Consider the following 24,251-nt stretch of genomic DNA (forward strand, 5'->3'; position numbering starts at 1 on the left):
CTGTCACGTGTTGGGGAGACTCGAGTCACGTGAGGCCCAGGTGGCGGAGGCGCTGCCGGGAGGGAGCGTAAAGAGGAAGGGGAAGCCGGAAGGGGTGGAAGCGGAGCCTGGGGCCGCAAGACAGCTTCTGGGGAGGCCGAGGGGCTGCGCGCGCACCCGCCTCCGGCTCGGCGGGCTGGGCCTCCGCCGTCGCGGGCCAGGTGACAGCTGGGCCCGGCCGCCGCGTGCCGCCGCCCCTCCCCCCGGCCCTGCGGGTGCCGCCTGCCGGGCTCGATGCCAGTCGGCCACGTCCCGGGCAGTTTTTGAGTCCCCGGCCCGGATCGCGACTGTCCCTCCCTGCCCCATCGCTGCTCCAGCCCCAGGATGCAGAATGTGATCAACACCGTGAAGGGAAAGGCTCTGGAAGTGGCCGAGTACCTGACACCGGTCCTCAAGGTAAGCGAGGCGGGTCTGGCTTGCTTGGCACTGACTGCCCAAGTCCCGGTCCCCAGCGGTCGCGCTAGAAGGTGGAGGGGCGGAACGCGCCGCCGTGTGCTGCCTCTTGCCCCGGGGCTTCTGGGCCGGTCCCAAGGTTTGATGGCTCCCCTGCTTTAACTTGAGCGACTCTGTGCTTGCTGTCCCCACCGGTCATTTCTCCTGTGCGTTGGAGCGCGCTAAGAGGTGGTGTGGAGCAGAAATGTGTACGTTGAGTCCTGACATCCACAGTGTTTTAAAAAACAGGTATCTGGGTTAACCTTTGAGAAGATGACAGCTCGGTGGCCAACGGCGTGCCACTTTTTCTTCCAAGTTTCATAGGAAGTTGTGATTATCCGGTGATCTTGGTTTCCAGCCTCATTGGTTTCAGAGGAACACAGTAAATTGTAACATGTTAGTAACTCTGAGCGGAACTAGGCGAAACTTCTGGTTGCCCAAGCTTTTAAAGAAGCGGTAGCTGATTGTTAATCTTGAATTTGGGTGAGCCCATGACAGCAGTTCACCTGGATGTATTTGTATAGATTGGAAACGCTATTAACTTTTTCAGGTGAGAGTTGTGATGTGTCATCTTTCAAAAGTAAACTTCCAGAGCTTCATTCCAAGTTTCCTTACAGCTTCTAGGATACATCTTTTTGTTGTAACTTGATTTTGCCTTGAGAAAAGTGAGCAGTAATTGTAAATGAGTGGCAGTGCTAAGCTTTTGTTTTCGTTCTGTATTTAGCTAAGAATTTCATTATTCTTACTGCAAGCAAGAAATACGCAGACAGGCTGAGCAAGCTGTTTGATTTCTTTCCTTGACAAAGGTCAATGCTTGGTCTTTATCTTCCTCTTTGAATATTTATTTCTAAGACACCTTTGGAAATGATACCCCTTTGGATCAAGTAAGCAAAGTCTGGGACACTAGTAAATGAGATTCTTAACTCTTGCTTTGCTTATATATTTATTGTGAAAGTCGTTTTAGTTAAGATTACTCATATATTTAGAAACTGAAAATAATTTCGACATTGTAATCTTCTATTGCATGTTATAATATATTTTCAGAATATTGTATCTGCCTAGGTCTACAGTGTTTTACCATCTCTTCAACTTTTAGTCTAAGGGAGAGAGATGAACAAAATACTACTCAATTAAATACAACATGACTATCTTGTAGACCACTTGGATTTTATTAAACCTGTGATGTAGAACTGTTTTGTGGAAACATTTGTTCTCTTCACCAATCTGATAGGAATGTTAGAAAATCAGTATGTATAGGATATATTTTTATGTTATTTTTTTTTTCTTTTTTTGAGACAGGGTCTCACTGTGTAGACTTAGCTGGTCTGGAACTCACTGTGTAGCCTAGGCTAACCTTGAATTCTTAGAGATCCACCTGCCTCTGCCTCTCAAGTGCTGAAATAAAAGGCATTTGCCACCATGCTCTGAGGATGTGTGTGGAATATGTTTTTAGTATAAAAGAAAATAGAATTAATGGCCCCATCCTTGTCACTCCTGGTTTGCAGAGAGAATCCTTACAGATTTCTTCTAGAGGAGGGAAGGCATGGGGGGGGGGGGAGAGGAAATACCCAGAAAGAAATGTCTTTTTCATAGGAAGTGGAAGTTTGAGAAGGCATGTTTTGTTTAGAAGGCATCTGTGTAGTAAAGCTAGAATCCTTACAGTGATCTTGAAGGGTCTCTTTGGCCAGTAGAAGTCCTAGCCTCTTCATCTCATTAGAACTTGATGGTAAGCCAGCCTTACCTGTCCTCAGCACTCCAGCAAGAGGACTCTTGTTACTAGAATTTTGTATTTTTTTTTTTTTTTCTCTCAGCCAGTAATGTTTTCCCTGCAGACAGGCTTATAGTTTGGTCCTTTGTTTAGAATATATTTTATACTCATTCCTTGGTTATTTCATACATATATACAGTATATTTTGGTCATATCCATCCCTAACGCCTCCAGTTCCTCCCAGATTAACCCCCAATATGTGTGTGGGTATAAGGCTATTCACTCATCGGAGAATGGACAGCCTACCAGGGGACACATCCTTGAAGAAAACAGGCCTTATCTCCCCTTGCCAGCCATCAACTGCCAGAGCTTGGGAGGAGTGCTTTCAAAGTATCTTCTGGAGTTACAAGGCTGCTGCACTCAAACTCAAGAGTGCCTGTAATTACCTGCGCAAGATCAAGCCAATCAAAACCCCAGTGGGTTCCAGAGGTGCTGACTAAGTTGAACCCCTAGCTGAGGAGTTGTTTTATTTTAATACCACCTCTCCCCTATATAACGATTCTTTTTTCATGGCGTGAAGATGAGATTGATCTGTTTTTCAGGCATGCAGCCCATTGTCTCCAATAGTACTGGCATATAGTGATAATTTGTTGAATAAATAATACTCACAGATTGATCTTTTTATTTTTGTAGACTACCACAACATCTTATCATTGAAAATGTAGAACAAAAATTAGTCAATAGCATTCTTGATTTAGAGGAGAAAATACTATTTAAAGATTTTAGTGAGGCTGGGCATGGTGGTGACACATTGGCTAGAATTCTAGGGTTCTGGAAGCGGAGGCAGGAGGATTTTGAGTTACACACCAGCCTGGCCTGCATAACAAAACCTAGTCCTGAAGAAAAAATTAAAATAAAAAGAAAGAAAATCTTACGGTAGAGATGAGAATAATGGGAAATATTAAATATTAAATGATTTCTGCTGTTGGTTTCTAATATTACTCAGTTTAAATAAAACATTGGCTGTGTTAAAGTGCTGCAAAGTGACTTGATCACTGTGCAGGGTCACTGTGACCTAAACATTAGCACACTTTCTTAACACTCATGTTTTATTGTAGTACTAGTCAAATTTCATGTGATTCGTCCACATCGTACCTGTATATCTTTATAATTGAGGACCAGTGCTATTTCACATAGTACATTTAGGTTTTAGTGTTTTGTTTGTTTCATAGTATACTCTCTATTGTGTAGAAGGGGCAACTATTTGCCCTCAAGGCATTTTTGTTTTTTGGTTGAATGTGAAGATGGTCTAATACTTTTATTCTTTTTTTTTTTTTTTTTTTTTTTTTTTTTCCTCTTTAGGAATCAAAATTTAAGGAGACAGGTGTACTTACTCCAGAAGAGGTGAGTGTTAAAGATGCCCTGGAGCCTTTATATCTTTACAGTTCTTTCAGGCCGTGCCTTTTTTGTCTTTGTTAGAGAACATCTTGAATTTTCTTTGAGGAAAATTAGATTTAGGTAACTATAATAATTAAGAGAATTTCTGTTTCCCTTAGCATTTAAGAGATAACATCTTTTCATTTTGCTGCTTCTCATATTTCTTGGTAGTTGAGCTCTGTAAATGAAGGTTGTGAAGGGGAGAGGAAAATACTGTGTTCACTTATCTTTCATTGCCCTGTGAGGATGTGTTCCACAGTGGGCTCTGGAATTTGCTGTCTTGGCTCTGTGTAGACCAAATGTATATTTTATGACATTGTGTTGGAAACCTTGATAGGGCTTTTCCTCCTAACATTCAGCTTAACTGTTACATAGTTGACACTGATTTTATTTCACCATGTTTTCACTTTGTTTGCTAAACAAGTTATGTTGAAGGTTAAGCAATGCTAGAACTGTGGGGATTTTACATGGTCCCTACATTTTTTAAACATTTTTGCATAAAATAATGTTTTGAGGAATAATTTCACTTGTTCACCAAGTCTGAATTACGAGTTCTCATTCATTTAGATAGTTTATCCTTAGAGAAACATGCCATAGACTTCATTTTTATGAATAGTTCAGTTGCATTACACCCACTTATTCTTAATAAAAGGTGGCAAATTTATTTAAACTTGATCTTCAACTTTCACTGAAAACATTTATTAGCAACAGAATCGTATTCCTTATTTGCTAAAAACAGTATAAAATAAACTGTGTTGAATGATGAGGCTCTGGTTATGACTATAAAGTAATAGGCTTCAAAGCAGAGAATTAGCTGATCTTTCAGTTTTCATTTATGTCAGGCTCTGTTCTTCAGTTCATATCTGAGGTCCAGCAATGGCTTGCTACACTGATTTATATTTATTTACTTATGAAACTCGTTATTTTTTAATAAAAACATGTGATGGTGTGGAAATAGCCTACGGACCTGCTTTGTTGAACCATCCATATAATTTCTCTTAATTTAGGCAAATCAGTTACCTATTTAGGTCTGGGCCTTATATTTACCCATCTCTAAAATAAGGGGTTCTTTGAAAGGACTTATTTGTCTTAGAGTGTAATATGTTGAATACCAGTTAAAAGGGTCTCATTAATTTTCTTTCCAAACAGGCATTGCCTAGTCAGGGCTTTTGAATGATCTGAAGTCAAGAGCAGAGATAAGCATGTGCTGTATTTTGACACTTTGACTTTATCTCTACTGTGTGAAAATAACTCATTGTTGGATGCATTTCTATGGAATTAAGCTGTTTCCAAACAAAAATTCATCCTAACATGAATAACTTAATAGCCTCATGAAGTATGAATTTTCCCTTAAAAAGAATCTAAGGCAAAACTAGCTTAATTTGGTACAAAGCATGTAATTCTAGGCTCAGATAGAGCATAATTACAGGATTGAGTTAAATGAGCCTGAGGGAAGACAATGGGAAGGTATGATTTGCTTGGGATAAATACCACATACTGAATTCATTTGTTAATTTGTTTCTTCTAATTTCTGGGCTCTTACCCATCAGTTCCTCCTATCCTTTTGTTTTCATTGAGAAAAGTACAAGTATTTATGATTAAAAAGAGGGACAGCCCATATCCAATACTGTATCTTTTAGGGGAAAACAAATGTTGGTTTAACTCTAAGTTAAATAGTTTTAGATGGATTGAAGGTCATTTGAGGAATAATATTGTTTGCTAAAATGCAAATATTGATTGTATTTTGTTGGATACAGTCCCACTCTGTTTACATAATGAAAAATATCCCTGGAGAATATTTATTATGAGGAAGGTACTATAAGCAATTGGTAATTTGAAATTTGACTCTCGCATGTTATTTCCCTTCTTTCTTTGAAGCAAGTAATAATGGCTGTTGCTAATGAGGACAGACATTCACATGTGCTAATTATTGGTACAATTCTGTGGATTTTTTTTAAGTGGATAGATTATACTTTCTCAAAATATGTTGAGAATATGAAATGTATCCTAATTATAAGCCCACAAATGATACAAAGTTCTAAATTAGAGCTGTTGTGAAACAGCAATTGGGAAAGTGTGTACAAATCATTGCAGTTGTTACACTGTAGTTCTGCTTAGTAACCTCTTGTTTTCTGCTTTTAAACGTAAGGTTTGTGCCCTTCTGTGAGGTTACCTTATATTTATGAGAACTGGAAATCCTTCAAATATTAAATTCTTTGTCCTGGGTCTGATATTCATTTGTGAAGGAAATGAAAGCTTATGATAGTGTTCATCCTGCTCAGAAAGCCCAAGGAATCTACTAGGTCTTTTCTCTTTTCTCCTTCTGTCCTTCTAGACGGGAGCGCTCCCTCACAGAATTCTTTGGCCAGGTCTCATGTATCCCAGGCTAGTCTGGATTTCCCCAGGTAGCTGAGGAGGATCTTGAACTTTTTGCTCTTCCTACTTCCACCTCAGAAGTGCTGAGATTAAAGGCGTGTGTCACCACGCTTGGTGGGATGAGGTGCTGAGGGTCCAGCCTGGAACTCAAGCCTGATTTTATAGATGTTTACATAGCTGGTCCAGAACTTAACTTTACTGCATTGTTTGTTACTCTAATTGTTTTTTCCTAACTAATTCTTTTAAGAGTGTAATAAAGCTTTCATTATTGGTCTAGTGCTGGGGCATATAGCTCAACAGAATGCGTGCTTAGTTTGCATGCTCTAGGTTTGATCCTCCAGAACCACCAAAAAAACAAAAGTTTCTTAAAAAATAATAGAGGGATGAAGAGATGTCTCATTTATTAAATTCAATATTAAATTCAGAAAACCTGAGTTCCATTTCCAACAACCATGTGGTGGCTCACAACCATCTCTAACTCTAGTTCTAGGGACTGTGAAGACCTTTTCTGACCTCTGTGGACACCAGGAATACATGTAGTACAAAGACATACACCCAGGCAAAACCTTATAAAATAATGCTGAAAAAAATTAAGAAGTAAAATTATAAAAGGAAGAGGAAACCTCCACTGTGATATAATGAAATGGGCTGACATTATAGACCTTTATCTATTTACTTATTTAAACATTTTCTCTGAGTTTTCAGTTCTTAACAAGATTCTGTTTATTGAACTACAAGATGGATCTTGACAATTGAACTTCATTGCCTTGCCTTTAGTGATTTTTGTATCAGGCTTGCAACATGATTTGATAATGAAAATTGAATTAAAGATAACAGTATTTGCTGAGTGGTTGCCGAGCACTGGGAGTCAGAGGCAGATGATAAGCCAGCCTGGTCTACCAAGTGAGTTCCTCAACAGCCAGGAACCATGTCTTGAAAAATAAACAAGCACACCTTTAATCCCAGCACTCGGGAGGCAGAAGCAGGCGGATCTCTGTGAGTTCAGGCCAGCCTGGTCTACAGAGCGTGTTCCAGGACAGGCTCCAAACCAAAAAAGAAAGGAAAGGAAAAGAAAAAAAAAAAAAAAAAAGACGAAGAAAGAAAAAGGAAAGAAAAACTAAACAAAAAGATAATAACAATGTTCTTCTTTCATCCAAAGTTAATTTGAGTTTTTATAAACACCAAAACTTTAAGTTTACTAGTTGAAAATAAGTCTTTAGGTTGCTAAAACAGGTTTTGTGCTATTTTCATTTTAATTGATTATTAAATATCAAGAGTTACCCAGGGTGATCAGTTTGGTATTTTACCACCCTGTACTCAGTGATGTTCAATGTTTCTTTTCCGCTTTTTCCATATTCCTTGCAAACCCTGAATAGTTTGTGGCAGCTGGAGATCACTTAGTCCACCACTGTCCGACATGGCAATGGTAAGTAATGTGGAGTGAAAATTGGACTACTAAAAGGTGGATAGCTTATAATTACAGGCAGTTTGCAAACTAGATTAGCATATGAAAATTAGAAATGACAAACATAACCTTCTTCATTAAGTTCTTCTACTAAAGAGCACTAGAGTGAAACTCCAAGGAAAATAAAGGGGAAATAAGTGTCATGTATTTTACTTTGCTCTGTTAGAACAAAGTATGGGCATACTCAAATCCATTTATTTCCTTTGCTTGTGTTTTCATTCTCTCTAGATCTGAACTTATGATTCGTTAAAAAAAAATGTTTAGGAGTTTAGTAATTGTGAATAGCTTTGAACATTTTAATAATGGTGATATATTGTCTACGACTTATTAAAGCCCCAGGAACTCAAAATAGTAAAGCAACCATACTAGTCAGCCATACTAGTTAGCCATAAAAGCTAGGCAGTGGTGGCACATACTTTAATCCCAGCACCCAGGACACAAAGGGAGATGGATCTCTCTGAGTTCAAGGCCTCTCAGGGCTGCAAGAGAGTGAATCAGTCTAAAAGAAAAACAGAACTCATGACTTTAATTCCAACACTAGAGAGTTATAAAAGATAGGAGCAGGGTCTTCAGACATTCATTCTCCAGCCACACTGAGGATAGGAAGGCATTCATTTCCCAGCCATGTTGAGGGTAGGAGTTCCATTTCAGTCTGAGGTAGAGGTAAAAGCTAATGGCTTGGCTGCTTTGCTTTTCTGATCTTCAGCTTGAATCCCAATATTTGTTTCTGTCTGGGTTTTTTATTCTTTGTGTTACAGACAAATACAGATATTTTGTGGAGTTTATGTTCCTCAAGATATAATGCCTAAACTATAGCATCACAGGTGAATGTAATGCTCCCTCTTTAGAGATCAGCAAAAATCAGAGGCTTGGGGTGCCAATCAAGTTCCGGCACCACAATTACGATTAAATTGTTTCTTAGCATTTACTTTTAGTATTAAAGTAATTTAATACAAATATGCTTTAGAATAAAGGCACTTTTGTTACTTTTAAGTACTAATAGATGGGGAGGGGGTTCTAAATTTTTATTTCAGTGCTGTCTGAACTGTTTTGTTTAGGTTACAGTTATGTGTAATTAATCACCTGTCTTCAATTCATGTACATGCTTTTTTAACATGTATCTTTTTTGTTAATGATGTTTTTCAATTTGAAAGATGTAGTTTTAATTATTAGATCCTAGGATGACAAGGTTCTAGTTGCTATCAGATTCCTTTTAGGCTAAAGAATTTAATTACCTAAAATATTTTTAAACTGAATTTAGAAAATTCTTTCATTTGTGACCTGTTTTATTTCCTTTCATCATTGGCTTTTATCAAGTGCTGTGTATCTTATAGGGCATTAATTCTTACGTACCAAGAAATACCAGATTGTTACCTTCATTTATTTGTGTGTGTGTGTATGTGTGTATTTCTGCCCTAAATTTTAAACATTAAGTTCTTGCTATAGAAAGTTTCTGATTTAATATTTTCATATATGTGTTCTAAATTTTTTGCTACAGTTATGTTCTGGTGTATGTTTATACATATAAACATATCTCCAAGTTTTACAAGTCAAATAACTAGAGAAATAAACTAACACTTATTTGGTCAGAGGAATTTTCTTAAAGACTTTTCTTTACTATGATAGGCCTACATTTTCTTATTGAGATTTCTTTCATGATGCCTTAAATTATCCACGTAGTTTAGGTGTCGTACATAAAGCACAGTGTGAAAGAGCAGTGTATATAGGCAATATCTTTTTAACGGGTATTAGTCTATATTTATAGACTTAAAAAAATTCTGTGCATGTGAGTGTGTGTTTGAGCACAGCATGAGCTGTGAAGGTCATGGGACAATGTGTGGGAGTCAGTACTCTCCTTAGTGGCAAGAGTCTGTAGCCACAGAGCTATCTCACCAACTTTTTTTTTTTTTAATGGATTATGAATGTTGAAATGATTGTACTGTAACTGAGAACTCAATCATACCCCGTGCTAGTGCCCACCCACACTTTTGTCTGACTTGCTAGGGCCAAGGAGTAATTAATTTTAAATGAATGCTAGAAGCAGATATTTCCATGCTAATGTATTTGTGTACACAAGTGCTGTCATGATATTATTTTAACGCCTTCCCTCAGAACTTCAGACATTGATGTTGAATATGATAGTTGAGCTTATTGAAAAAAGATTATAAGGTTGTCAAATAATATTCCTGGCTTTATTTTGTTCTCAAATCTATAGGGTTTAAATTTTAAAAACCTGAAAAGGTATTGGGACTTCAAGTTTATGTGTTGATACTTGTGAAGGCACCATATGCCAGCTCTGTCCTGGCCAGGTCTCGTAGATGGTGCACAGAAGACTGAATAAATTCTTAGTGAGAGATGCCAGAATAGCTCAGAATTTCTAGCAGTTTGTCTTCACCCAAAGGAGGAGCTGAAGAAGAGTCTCACTTGACTTGATCCTGGCTCCTCCATCCCATTTCCGTGACTGCGAGCATTCTGACCCCCTTTAAACTTTAGTTTTCTTATCTGTAAAGGGGATAATATTCCCTGCCTCTTAGTGTTAGCAGAATTTTTTGATAATTAATAGCTCATATTAGAGCTGGAAGTCCTGTAATTACATGCTGCAACTGGATTTTTTTGTTGTTGTTGTTTGCTTTTAATCATTATTCTCAGTATTACCATCTTTGATTCAAGCGTCTTTTATCTTTTTGTTCCAATTCTAAACACTGGTAGGAGGAAGGACTTAATTTTAGAGTATAGTCATTGTACAAAGTGTTAGGGTTCATGAAGAAATTCCTTTCACATAGACCATATTAGCTACCACCGTTACCTTCTTCATCCCCTCCCCTTCTAGGGGATAGGTGATCTTGCTAATTGTCTACTTTGTATGTAGTATCATACAGCCCCCCCCCCATTCTTTACCCTAACCTCAAAATGAGCAGTATTTTGATATTAATAGTCTGAGAGGTTGTATGATGTAATAGATTATGAAAGAGCTAAGCTTTCTTTTTGTTTAGAGGCAAATGAATTAAGTTTCCTACTTCTATTATTCCACCATTTTTTTTGCCTAATATTAAATACAAATTCCCTTTGTCTGCACCTCCTAATATATTTCTCTCGTGCTAATATATGCTTTTCTATGCCCTTACTTAATGGCAGAATTTCCTAACAAGTCCCAAGACAATTTCCACAGAAATGCAGATTTTGTAGTCTTGAGATTTACATGTGATATCTTCTGTTACATATTTGACTCTTAAAATATTTTGTATTTTGGTGCTTTTCACTGTTTTAAAGGGCTACAGGGGAAGAATTGAAAGTGAAGGCATATCTACCATCAGGGAAACAATTTTTGGTAACCAAAAATGGTAAGAATTATATCATTGTATACATTAGTAAAATTTGCACATTATATTGAAACAACAAAATCCAATTTACAGTTATTGATTCTAATTTGTGCCTCAAGTTACACTTGAAGTTTCTTACAGATGTAAACATGAAGATTTCATGAAGCTTTGGGTTTTCTATCCCAGGAATGTTTTCCAGTTGATTTTTATCCTTTCTCTTTTTAGTTCTTTTTACCAAAAAGATCTAATTGTGAAAATATGGAAGAAGAGGTTCCCAGGGGGACTTAGATTCCTTTTAGCTTTTTAAAGTTGATTTCATAATCAAAATATATTTAGCTTTTTTATTTTAATCTTGTGTGTTTTATGGAAATTAAATTGATCCCACCTTTGATATAGAAAAGATCAAAGTTAAAGCTTTGATCATTCATTGTGCCATCAAAGGTTTACCCACAGGCACTAAAACTCTCTTAAAATAGATGTCATCTATTTATGAAATTAATTTTTAAAGCATCAGGAGACTGTGATAGCCCTCAAATAATCATATAATAATGCATTGACTTTTGTTCTAATTTAACCCAAGTGGGAAAGGGAGAGAGTAGGTAATAAGGAGTAGTTTTTGCAGGCCTGGTGCCTGTGGGCTTTGACTTGCCATGGGGTACATAGTGCAAGGTCAGCTTGAGCTATATAAGGACACCATGTTTTCAATTGTTTAAAGAAAGAAGTCAAGTGTTGGGGATCCGGCTCTCTGGTAGAGGGCTTGGTCAGCTTAAAGTCCTGTGTTTGATATGCAGCACTACAAAGCAAACAAACAAAAAAATCCCAGCAGTTTTATTTTTACAGTGTACTTATTTTTTATGATTGGTAATTTATATCCTGGTTGTTTAATCAGGAAATTAATAGCTGTGTCTTGAGCATCATGCTTATGCCTTGTGATGTCAATTATAGGTTTATGAAGTAATAATAATTAATACACCTATATGAAAACTTTGTCACCTGTGCTGTATTAGGAAGTAAAATTTAGCAGTTTGAGTTTTAATCTGTTTTTCCTTTGCAAATAACTGGAACTTAAATATGAATTATGAAACTCATATTGACAGTTATATTAGCCTTGTATTCCAGAGGTCACCTTTACCTCCTGTCAGTATGACAGGTGGTGCTTGCATATTTTGAGACCATAACTGTTAGTGTGAAATATTATTCATTAGCTTGGAACTGAGCACTGTCATCTGGCTTCAGCCAGCTGTTCCTCACAGATCATGGTAAAGGAAGACAGAGATGCTTAAACCAGAGCCCTTTACTTGTCTTTGATAAAGCAGACTGGGGAAGAATTAATGAAGCCAGACAATGATGTGTCTGTGGGCTGAGTATAATTCTTATCAGTCTCCTTGGAAAGGAAAGGTTCACTTAATAACCTGGTAGGATTGCATTTGTGTGTGAGTGTGTGTGTGTGTGTGTGTGTGTGTGTGTGTGTGTGTGTGATAGAAGCTGTTTCTTTCTGGTGGATTTTTATTAGTGGGTTATGTACCTATTTGGCATTTTTTTTTTTTTTTTAATAGTTCCATGCTACAAACGGTGTAAACAGATGGAGTATTCAGATGAATTGGAGGCTATCATTGAAGAAGATGATGGCGATGGGGGATGGGTAGATACATATCACAACACAGGTGAGAGGTGTACAGGATGACGTGTATAAATTATTTTAAAGTTTTCATTATCTTTTATAATAGGCTTGATTTAAAATTTTAAAAAGGATACATATGGTACAGGTTTGTTCCTGAAGACTTCACCCTGAAAAAGTAGTATCTGCTGTTTCCATTGCAGTGTGAAATATTCATTTGTTTTCATGATTGCTAAATAGAGAAAATAAGTCAAATAAAAAGCACTGATTGTGCATGAGTTTTCCCTGAATCTCTTGTGTTAAAGCCTAGAGGAAGTGGTAGGTTCAGTGCTCTTCATTAATTTTCTCATGGCTAGGAGACCAGATAGCACCTGAGTAGTAACTTGCCTGTTGGCTGATTGGAAATGATTACTGATTACATTTAGTGTGTTTTCCTTTAAAAAGCTGGAGAGATGCTGTGATTTCTACTTGTTTTATTTTAGAAGCACTAGCCTAAACTTCAGAACCTAACCTATAGGATCATAGTGCATAGAGCTAAGTGGGTAGTAGTGTGCTTGGATTGGTAAAAGTCTATGAAAATCTGACAGCTAGAAACGTTTGCTTAAAGGTACCGAAGAAGAAACATATTTTTTTCTATATGGATAATAACATTATTGTTCTTCAGTTCATTTAATACATAAATTCTAAAGTTCACTAGAGATACTTGTAGAATATAACTTTAAACTGTCTCAGGGTGAGGCAGTGCCCCCGAGGCCAGTTTCCCTTGCTTTACCTCGTTGAGATTTCATTGTTGCTTTTTTTGTAATATTGACCCCTGTAGTCATTGGTTGTTTACAGGAACAGAACCAATAGAGGGTATATAATGACATTGCTATAAGATAGGTATGACAGGAGACACTGGAAAGCTTTTGGGCACGTTAGAGGAGTGGGTTTGTTTACAGTTTTGTCTAGATGTGGGAGAGGAATTGTCTCCTTACCTTCTCTTCAGTGATGCTATAATTTTATAGAAAAGATGAAACAAAGTCCAGGAAATATAATACAAAGTAGATTTAGCAGTGATGTAAATTGTGAGGCCTCAGTGAACTCTTCCTCCATAGCCAGGACTTAAGGCCTATTCTTCCACAGGATAGGATTTCCTGGGGACATTTTAATTCTCTAGTGTCTATCCTTCCAGGACCACTGCTACACTAATATAAATCGATTTATTTTAAGGAATTGGCTTATATGACAGATGAATTTTGTAATGTATGTTCCAGCAGGCTAGAGAACCAAGAACCAAGGAAGGGTTGCTGTTGCAGGCAGCAGTCTGTAGGTCTTTATGTCCTCTGTTCTCCTTTAGTTGATGTGATGCAATCCACCTAGGTTTTTGAAGAATGGTCTGCTTTATTTAAAACTGGTTTATTATTTATTCATAATCTCCTAAAAAGTACCTATACTGCAACCTCTGTACTAGTTTTTGATCAGACATCTGGCTGTTACAACAGTTTGACAGAATAAAACATCACAATGCTAGAGGGTCACTGTGTGTCGAATTTTTGAGCTTTCTTTTGGTCAGTTGTGCCATACTTTTAAAATTAAGAATATTTTTAAATGATCTTTTTGGCAATTTCATACACATGTATAGTGTGTCTTGTTCATATCCCTACCCACCACCACTCCCTCAGTTATGCTCGACATGTTCCCCTCTCATCTTCATGTCCCATCTTCATGTCCCTTTAAAAATTCACACGTCCTTGTTATTTTTATTTTATGTTTGTCTTATTTGCATGGATGTCTGCACCATGTACACTCAGTGGAGTGGCTGGGGAGGCTAGAAGAAAGGGTATCAGATTCACTAGAACAAGAGTTACAAACAGTTGTTAGTTAGCAGGTGTGTGCTGGAAACAGAACCTGGGTTCTCTGGAAGAGCAACCAATGCTCTTAACCTCTAAGCCATCTTTGTACCCTATCCCCTTCCTGCCTTCTTTAGTGTAGGCCACATATCCACCAGAGCTTGGACAACCCACCAGTGGCACCTCCCTCAAAAACAAACAGCTGTACTCTATGTCCCTAAAGCAGTTACCAGCTTCCAGTAGTACTTACCTGGGATGCAACCTCACGAGCTGTTCTCCCATCCATGCTGTAAGATTGAGTGGTTTAGTCTTCTGTAGGTCTGGTGTAGATAACCAAAGATTCTATGAGTTCATGAGTGTGTTGTCCATATCATGTCCCAAGGGCAGCATCCCTTAGCATACCTTCCCAGGTTTTCCTTTATTTCTCCCATTTCTTTCTTGATATTCCCAGAACCTTGAGAGTGTGATAAAGAGGTCCTGTTCAGCCTGTTCAAGCACAAGCACTAACTAGTCACGTAGTCTTAGTATTTTGACCATCATGAATCTCTGCATGACTGCTTCCCATTGCAGAGAGAAGGCCATGGGGGTCTGGTTTAATGGGATACCACTGCATTACTGTTTTGGCAGATAGATGAGTTTTCTTTTTATGTTCTGGGTTTAGTAAATACTCTTTTATTATTGGTTTGATGGGCTAAGATTTAGGGTTATCATCTTAATGATCATATCTATTGTAGGATTGTAAGAAACTGTAATGAGATAGACTTGTAGTGCTGGTCTTAGGGGTGTGCCATCTTCCATTTGTGAAAGTGAACATGGCACCCTTTACTTTAGGAATGTTAAAGGCATGCATGCCAGGTTTAGATTAAGAAAATCTAATTTTAGGAGCTAAATACGTTTTGAGTTTAGGATTTTTTTGTTTCGTAGAAACTTTAGATACTCTCATCTTACTGACTTTCCCATCTGGTTAAACTGTCCTTTTGAGAACTCTGACAGGTTTTGGGGACTAGAATATTTGCAGGGCATGGTGTGGTGTTGCTGCTAATTTGCATTATACCCTCCTATGACAAAGGGGTTCTTTGTATGGATTTTAATCACAACTCCCTCCTAACTGCTGTGAGCCTCTAGCTGCTTATTTAACCTGTCAACTTCATTGCTTCATAGGGAGGAATTGTTACTCTGTTTTATAGGTGGATTTTGTAAGGATTAATAAGACGTGGAAATAGTTGGTAAAGTGAAAAGGTCCATAAGAGTGTGGTGTGCTCTACTACATCCAAATGTCCAAGATATTTGAAGCAAATAAATAGTATGTCACCATAACCAAAACCTGATTTTGTTGAATGTAAATATAAGCCACATAATCTCTTGGTCTTAGTGTATGTTGTGCTAAGCATTTAAATGAATGATTGTAAATGGGTTTTTGAATAGGACAAGTTATGGTAATATAGGAAAACTTAAATTAGAATTCTTTTGGATTTTTTTTAAGGTGCTTTGGGATTACTTGTAAAATTTATTTGTGAAGATTCTATTAATATATGCCTATTTCAGAGTTGTGAAAATTTAAATAAAATGTTTTATACAAGTAATGAAATATTTGCAGTTTAACTTTAGTTATTTTTTTCCTGCTGAATTTTAAACAGGTATTACAGGAATTAATGAAGCAGTTAAGGAGATTACACTGGAAAGCAAGGTATTGCTTAACATCGCTAAAATCAGTGACCTAGTTTTTCCTACATAACAATTTTAAATTGTATTTGTTTATTTTGAGTGTGTGTAACAGCAAGCACGTGGAAGTATGATGGATAACTTGGGGTAGTTGGTTCTCTCCTTCCATCATGTGGGTCCTGGGGATGAAATTCAGGTCATCAGTCTTATAACTATTACAATAAACTACTAGTTTAAGTAGATGACTTAGTGGAACATTTGTGAGGGGTACCTTTGCTGATTAGCAGGTGCTAATGTTTTATTAATATTACATTTTGTAGTTTATTCTAAGCAATCTTATTGTTCTCTCTCTCACACTCTCTCTCTTTTCCTTTTTCTTTTTTTTAATTACCAGTAGTAACTTCTTATATTGTTTTTATAAGTTCTGTTTTTAGGGGTTTAAATGTGTACTTTACTATCAGCCAGAATGGTGACATTTTGAATAATGTCATTTAATCATGTAAGCTTGGGCAGGTAGATGTCAGTGTAATTGGATGAGACTTTTCTGCTAGTATGGTTTAATTTGCTTTGTTTTATTAGCTCTTTTCTCAGAATGACTGTATCCTGTCTTCATATTTTTATATGATTGTTAGAAATGCTGTGAAAAATACAGAATACCTGCTTTTCTTCTTTAACAAATTAAAAAATGGAATGCTTCATTAATTACATTTCATCCTTATGTGGGATTGAATAAATTTTCTTTGTGTTGTTCCAGTTTTAATATATGTGTTACTATGTAGCACTTAGCTACATAGTGATTTATTTATGGATTTTTCATTGTCATTGGTAAGTGAATTTCTAGGGGGCATAAAGTGCCTGATTAGATGACACTTAACTTTACGTTAGATTCTTATCATTGTGCTCAGTGGTCAGTGTGAATGTTTATGAGGATGAACACATTAATGCTGGAGGTACTGTAAGATGCTATCTTCTAGAGATGTCAAGGGCACCTTAGTGGTCTTACATTAGTGAAATCATCCAGCAGTGCATTTCTCAGAATGTGTTCTCATCACTAAGAGATCTACAGTTGTAAAAATATTCACAGAAAAAGAACAGTCAGAGGAAGGAGACAGACGAGTCATTTTTCTTCACCTTTGTATCACTAGTGCCAAGAACAAGACTGTGCATGTGATGTGCTTTCTATTAATGTTTGTGAAGGAAATAAATAAATATCTCTGATAACAATTTCATGTTAAGTATGTTAATGTTTGAATATGCATTTGCGTCACTTAAATATAATTAATTTCAAAGGACAGTATAAAACTCCAAGATTGCTCGGCTCTGTGTGATGAGGAAGAGGAGGAAGATGAAGGGGAAGCTGCAGACATGGAAGGTATTACTATTTTGGAATTGCTTTAATTCCATTAGACTGTTGATTCTGTAATAGTTATAATTGATGTGAGTTGAGAATTCTGGTCTGTTGCCTAGTGAATATTTTGTTTTATTTTAAATTTTATCAGATCAGGGTAAAACTGACTTTGATTTTGGGTTCCTCTGTTTTACTTTGAACATAATTTTAAGAGCATTATTTCTACTAGGAACTATTGGTAATAAATCGAACTCTGGAGGATGCAGTAGGCAGTGTCTTGTTATATTGTCTTGGCAGGGTTTAAGACAACTGGGCTCATGAAATTCTTCTTACCTTAGTCTTGTAAGTGTAGTCCTGTACTTTTAGACTTGGGAAGAGAGTAGTTTTGTTGTTTTGTTTTTAAGCAGAATCTCCTTGAGTTCAATCTGGGCTAAGATTCATGATCCTACTGCCTCAGCCTTGTGAGTGTTGGGATTATAGGTCTGTATCTTGCCTGGGTAAAACACTGGATCTTAAAGTAAAATAAATAACATAATAATAATAGTAGTAAGTAGGCTAGGTATCCATGTCTGAACACAGGGAATAAGTTTTGGAAGGATCATTTAAACAGATGAGCTTGTCCTTAGAGGCAGTGTGGTAGAGAAGAGACAATATTCCAGGCTTTAATTCTTCCTTACTTAGGTTACTAAAGTATTAAAAAATGTTGCTTTTTTGTTTTCCTCTTTAGTAGGTTTGATGGGAGAACCAGACTAGGGAATACCGAAGAGGCAGTGGCAGCAAAGTCAGGAGAAAGGCAGAAGAAGTCAGTGAGAGTCAAGGGAAGAGTGTTCCAATGGTGCAGGGATAAGGCACAATGGTTCATAGTGGCCTGTGAGTTCACCAAGGTGGAAACTAGTAATTTACCCCTAGGCACAGTGAAACTGAAATCACACAAAGCTTTGAAGAACACACTGCAGGCTGCGAGCTGTGGTCATTACCTTATCATTTGATGTCAGTGTTCAGTTCCCTGCTGTCAACTGTGGCTTGAAAATATAAATGTTTGTTTTCATTTAAATGGACTTTGTTATATAAAATAAATTTTAAAAAATTAGAAAAAAATAAACATAAAAAAGAAAATATTAAATACAAAGATAATTCCAGAAATAGGACAGTTTTAGGTTTTAAGTCGCATGCTTTCTGAGTAAAATGATGACACTTTATGCTGTCCAGTGTCTTTCATCCATGATAAAGAAGGCATCTCTTTGTCCAGCATACTCATGCTGTAGGCTATATGACTTGTCACTTGTAAGCACCTCAGTTATCATGGCCATTGTCATGGTGTCACAGTGCTTGCGTGCAAGTGAGGCTTATTTTACTTAAGAATAGCCTCAAAGGGCACATTATGCCATTTGGGTATGTTTGAGAGTCTGTAAAATACTTTAAGAGAGATGGTGGAAGCCCATGATTTGGTATGAATAGAAAATCTTATACCAAGGTTGCAAGTTCTGTACTGAGAGCAAATCTGTCCATTAAATTTCAAGAAGAACCACCCGTTCTGCTTTGCTGATAATATATCAAACTGAAAAAGATTAAGTCTTGGAACATTAATTTTAACTCATAACATTTTTCTTCCTTTTTCTTTTTCATATAAGAATATGAAGAGAGTGGATTGTTGGAAACAGATGAGGTTTGTAAATTTTTAAGATGATTTTTATGAGTGTTTTTAATATTGGTAATGGTCTTTCAAAATAATTTTTAATGACTCTTAATTTTTTCCTATTGTTGTGTAACAGGCTACTCTAGACACAAGAAAAATAGTGGAAGCTTGTAAAGCTAAAGCTGATGCTGGAGGTGAAGATGCTATTTTGCAAACAAGAACTTATGACCTGTACATCACTTACGACAAATATTACCAGACACCGAGGCTATGGTTGTTTGGCTATGATGAGGTAAAAATAGAAAGAAAAGTGAATGTTTTAGATTGGTGGATTTAATCCAGTTTCTTTATTAGATACATGAGTATAGAAGATCTTTCAAATTTTTGCAATCATTTGTTTTACAATTTTGTTATATTGAACTTGATTCACGTTTAGAATAAACTATTCAACATGACAATGCAGTGAACACAAATAATATGTGTGTACTGACTCCTGACTCTTTTCCTCTAAGCTTATCCCTTTAAAGTGTGGTAAGTTGAACTCTGTAGAGTTCCTTGTATTTTGTCAGTATTACATCTGTGGAATATGTAAACATTTACAAAATGATTATGTTAGGTACTATTTTCCTTACCAGTTTTTAGTCTGCTGATATTGAATTGAAGAGTAATTGAAATAAGAACAACTTATTTAACTTGTCATTTTATGATTATCAAAAGGAAGAAAAACAAAACAAAATAAAAGGGCCCAATTCTTGCCTAAGGGATAAATTCTTAACATTTTAAAATTTTATGTCTATAAACTTACCTGTTTGTGACATCTTGCAACATTAAGTGATGGCTTCCATTACAGAGCCTGAGCATTAGAATCTTTTCTCAAAAACAATCTGGTCATTCTAAGTAATCTGAAATTGTAAATTACAAGTGATATACGATAATAAACAGGTGTAGGCTGAAAGTTTAACTAGTGGTTTCAGAGCATTTTTTATGCTTTCAGCAACGGCAGCCTTTAACAGTTGAGCACATGTATGAAGACATCAGTCAAGATCATGTGAAGAAAACAGTGACCATTGAAAATCATCCTCATCTCCCACCACCTCCTATGTGTTCAGTTCACCCATGCAGGTCTGGGTGTATATATGTGTATGGGGGAAAGAGAGAGAGAGAGAGAGAGAGAGAGAGAGAGAGAGAGAGAGAGAGAGAGAGAGAGGAGAAAGAGAGAGAGAGAGAGGAGAGAATGTGTGTTGTTTGTATGTAAACTTCATGAGTTTTTTTTTATTTGGGGGTGTGTAAACATCAGTAACAGAAAATTTTACTTTATAAGAAATCTCTTTCATCTGAGAAATGTTCTCCTATTGTGCTTAGCATAATATTCAAGAGAAAAGAAGATAAACATTGATTTATTTTATATGTAGTATTCAGAACTTAAGTTTCCTGATTAGTTATAGATTTGTTGGTCTTCCTGCTTTTAGACAGTAGCTTGGGCAATTCTGCTGTGGACTCAGCACTCATCTGTTATACAAGGTGTCCAATGTTGTGAATGCATCTTTTCATGACATGGACTATAAGGTTAACTTGGTGCTCCCTCTGGTGGCCTCCCTATCTCCTCTTGTTGGTTAGTGGGAGGAGATGAGTGTACGTTCCTTTATTCTTTGCTTAGCAAGTCTTTTCCTTAGCTTTTCCCAAGTCAAATGAACTTTGTGCTTTAGCATTCTCTCTCTGTCAGTGTGTTTTCATGAGGCCAAGTGAAGCAAAACTGAATGAGACACATGATTTGTTTTGAATTTTCCTTACGGAAAAGCAATGTGCGTGTTTCTTTTGCTTAGTAATTTATGATAAGTAATATTCATGATACACGGAATAATATAAGAATGCTACTAATCCATTGAAAAATTAGATGATAACTTTTCAAGAAAAGGTTTTGTTTAGGTGAGCATGGTGGTTTACACTTTCATTTTTGGGAGGCTGAGGCAGGAGTCCATCTTGGGTTGCTCAGTTTGACTCTGCCTCAGAAATCACCAAATCTGGAACCTGTTGATGGTGTCCACTTATTTTATACAACCTTTTTATATATTTGGAGAGCCTTTTATTTCATGGAAAGCTTGCTCCAATTTTCCAGCTTATTTATATATATTAAGAATTTTAATATTTTTGTTCAAAATAATTTATTAGGATTCATTGGTTGTGGGATCTCATTGTTGTTGTTTTGTGTTTGTTTTCTTCTGTTTCTCCATTTTATCCCCATGCACAGGATTTGGGCTGAGTGTATTAGGTAGATTTACTTTGCCTTCCCTTTCTGTGTAGTGAGAAACACAGCCTATAATAAGTACCCGATGGCCTTATTTTAATTTTAAATTATCTGAAGGTTTTAATTTTTAAGAGTCAGTCTGTTTATTCTCATAGTTTGATGTTTTAATAGGTGCTAATTGAAGGGAATATGTCTATCTGCGGCATACGTTTTACTCTGTTGAGAAGAGATAAATATTGATATTACATTAAACATTTTAATAAAAACACTTATAATAAAGCAGGATGAAATAAAATTTAAAAAATCTGAGGCCCTATACAAGAAATGAGGACATTTTTAGGCTTTTCCAAGGGCTGCCATGGTCTGTGCTAATCTGTATATTCTTGTTTCCTATGGAACTTCCTCCATGTGTGAAGGGTTGTTTATAAGAACTAAAATAGCATTGTAAGCTAGGAAATGTTTATTTTGAATATTGATTTTTCTTAGTTTATCGGATTAATTCAATGTCACTTAATTTGTAGCAAAGGAGAGAACATATTTTCTGTGGATGTGTGCATAGGACATAATCTTGAGTTGGTACTGTCTTCATGTAAATCCAAAATTTTTCTTCAAGTAGAATCAGATAATACCCATTAATACAAAGGGAAGATAATGAACTTGGCTGTGATTCTTAGCTTTTATCTACCCTTTCAGTTATAGTTTTTCCGCTAAGCTAAATGAATATTTAAACATTTAAGAGGCTGCTGAGATGTCTCAGTGTAGGTAAAAGCTCTCGCTACACAAGCCTGGAATCCATTAGGGGAGAGGAGAGCCCTGAAAATGGTCCTGTGACCTCTCATACACCTGGCATGCGCATGGCCACATTTGAACTCACACACACTTCCACAGTCACAAGACTGTAGAGCCCTCTTAGCTTTTTGCTTTTGTTGATTTGCATACCCTGATATTTATGTTTCCAGATCAAAGAACCGTAGCTTCATATTTACCATTTGGCAGGGTTTCCCCCTGTGGTTTTCTGCCTCCATTATCAGAAAGCTGACTGATGCCATTGTGTTTGTGGTGATGATTATAACTTTTAGAAATGGCTACCCACTCCAGTGAAAGAGATTTTGTGGCTCAGCAATGGAGAAAGAGATAGTATAATTATTTTATATTAAAATTAACTCATGAGCAATTGCCATAGGGTTCTCTTGGGTTTGTTTGTAAATAAAACCTATTTTGATTGAGTTGACCCATGCTAATAAGATTTGTTGTTTGCTTTCAGGCATGCTGAAGTGATGAAGAAAATTATTGAGACAGTTGCAGAAGGTGGGGGAGAGCTTGGTGTTCATATGTATCCTTACCTGAATATAGCATTGGTGGCTAATGGCTCCTACAGATTTTTGTTTGTTCATTTTGGATATTTAGTATAACCTTCATGATAGAACCTATAATTTGTTTTAGATCCTCATGTATGGATGTCATAGTGAAAATCTAATTTATCTGGTATGTGTCATACTTTAAAAACTAGGCCACACTCAATGACTAGACACTGTATCTTTATGCCAGTTAGCTCTGTCTTGTTAAAGACATAATGTTTAGCACAAATGTGCATCCCCATCATTTTTTAAGGTGAACACACAAGTGTGTGTACCCATCAGGTACAGTAAAGTTAACACACAATTGTGTGTTCCCACCAGGTGACAGTAAGGTTAACATACAAATGTGTGTTCCCATCAGGTGACAGTAAGGTTAAGATTGTGTCAACCTGAGGCCTCCCTGAAGCAAAGAATTCAAGTTAAATTGGTTAATTTAAAGTACAGCGTTTAACCTTTCTCCTGTGGGAAAGCATTTTATTCTGATCTTCCTACTCAGTTCTCCAGGGTGGATAAGAGGAGTAAATTAATATAATGTCTGAGCAACTTGTCATATCCTGAGAAGTGTGTATCTGTATTGGGTTCATCAGAGCACTCACAGTCAGTGATTGACATGCCAAGTAACCTGAATTGATTTGTACTCACAGTCAGTGATTGACATGCCAAGTAACCTGAATTGATTTGGGCATATTTTTGTATTGAATTTTGTAATTTAAACCATTCAGTGAGAGACAGAGGTTACTCATGCATTAAAGGCTTTGTATTATTAATAGACATGTTCCATAGAAGAACTTTGGGTTGATTTGATACTGCAACAAACACCAGAAGCTTTCAGCCCAACAAGACTTATTTCTGGAATCTTGCTGTACATTAACTTTCACATTCATCTCTATGTTGAAGGCTAGGTAGCAGCTTAGAATGCTACAGGTGATTCATGATAGAGTAATTTTATTTCTTATTGAAATTAAGTAAACTCATAATGTTTCTAGGTCAAACAGATAAAAACTTTAACATTTAACTAAATAAAAATAGTACAGTATAGCTCATTCCATGTTTATTAAATATATGATCTAGTTTGAGAGTCCTTTATGAAGTGTTTACATCTGATCTGCTTTTCATTTGCTGCTATGATTGTATACTTGTTTCATTTTAATTTTATATATATCCTAGAAAATTTCAAGCAGTAAAGGGACAAAGTAAGTGAATGAGTTTTATGTATATGAGTTTTAAACACAGACAACATTGTTCTTATAAATATTGAGGTAATTCAGCATGTATGAACTTTTTGTTAAGAAATTTCAAATTCAAATTTGGAGTAGATGGCTAAGTAGTCAGTTGTAGAACACCTGTGTTAAGTAGATATAAATTTTCATGACTAGGTGTCTTTAATAGATGCAATGTAAAATTTTATCATATATTTTTCTCATAAATTGATAAAATAGATAATTACTATGGATTTAAAACAACACTATTTAAAAATCTTATTTTCCTTAGCTAAAGACTTTCAGGTATCTTCTAATTTTTTTGAAATTTGTACAAGCTGTCATTCCAACAATAGAATATGACTACACAAGACACTTCACAATGTAGTGAAGAGGACACAGAGTGTATCTTAATTACTGCTTCTGATTTTTAAAGAATTAATACATAGATGTGACCATTGACCATATTTACCAATAAGTATAATTTCTCTAATAAAAGGACTTATATGTTTATGCATTAAATAAAAACTGTTCCACTACCAGCCTTATTTGTTTAATAAAAACAAGTGTGAAGAA

The 24,251-nt window shown here is 36.3% G+C and overlaps 1 protein-coding gene across 1 annotated transcript; it reads left to right on the plus strand.

Annotated features, from left to right (window-relative positions):
- The first annotated feature begins 285 nt into the window (after positions 1 to 285).
- On the plus strand, positions 286 to 24,251 carry Atg3 (autophagy related 3). Its single transcript, XM_051191543.1, has 12 exons — positions 286 to 435; positions 3,542 to 3,583; positions 7,369 to 7,418; positions 10,728 to 10,798; positions 12,334 to 12,441; positions 15,865 to 15,914; positions 17,180 to 17,261; positions 18,869 to 18,903; positions 19,010 to 19,165; positions 19,868 to 19,995; positions 22,383 to 22,451; positions 23,982 to 24,251. The coding sequence occupies exons 1-12, from the start codon at positions 364 to 366 to the stop codon at positions 24,061 to 24,063; spliced, it is 945 nt and encodes a 314-aa protein (XP_051047500.1). The 5' UTR covers positions 286 to 363; the 3' UTR covers positions 24,064 to 24,251.

This window comes from Phodopus roborovskii, unplaced genomic scaffold, assembly GCF_943737965.1.
Source record: "Phodopus roborovskii unplaced genomic scaffold, PHOROB, whole genome shotgun sequence".
In the NCBI taxonomy this organism is placed as follows: Eukaryota; Metazoa; Chordata; class Mammalia; order Rodentia; family Cricetidae; genus Phodopus; species Phodopus roborovskii.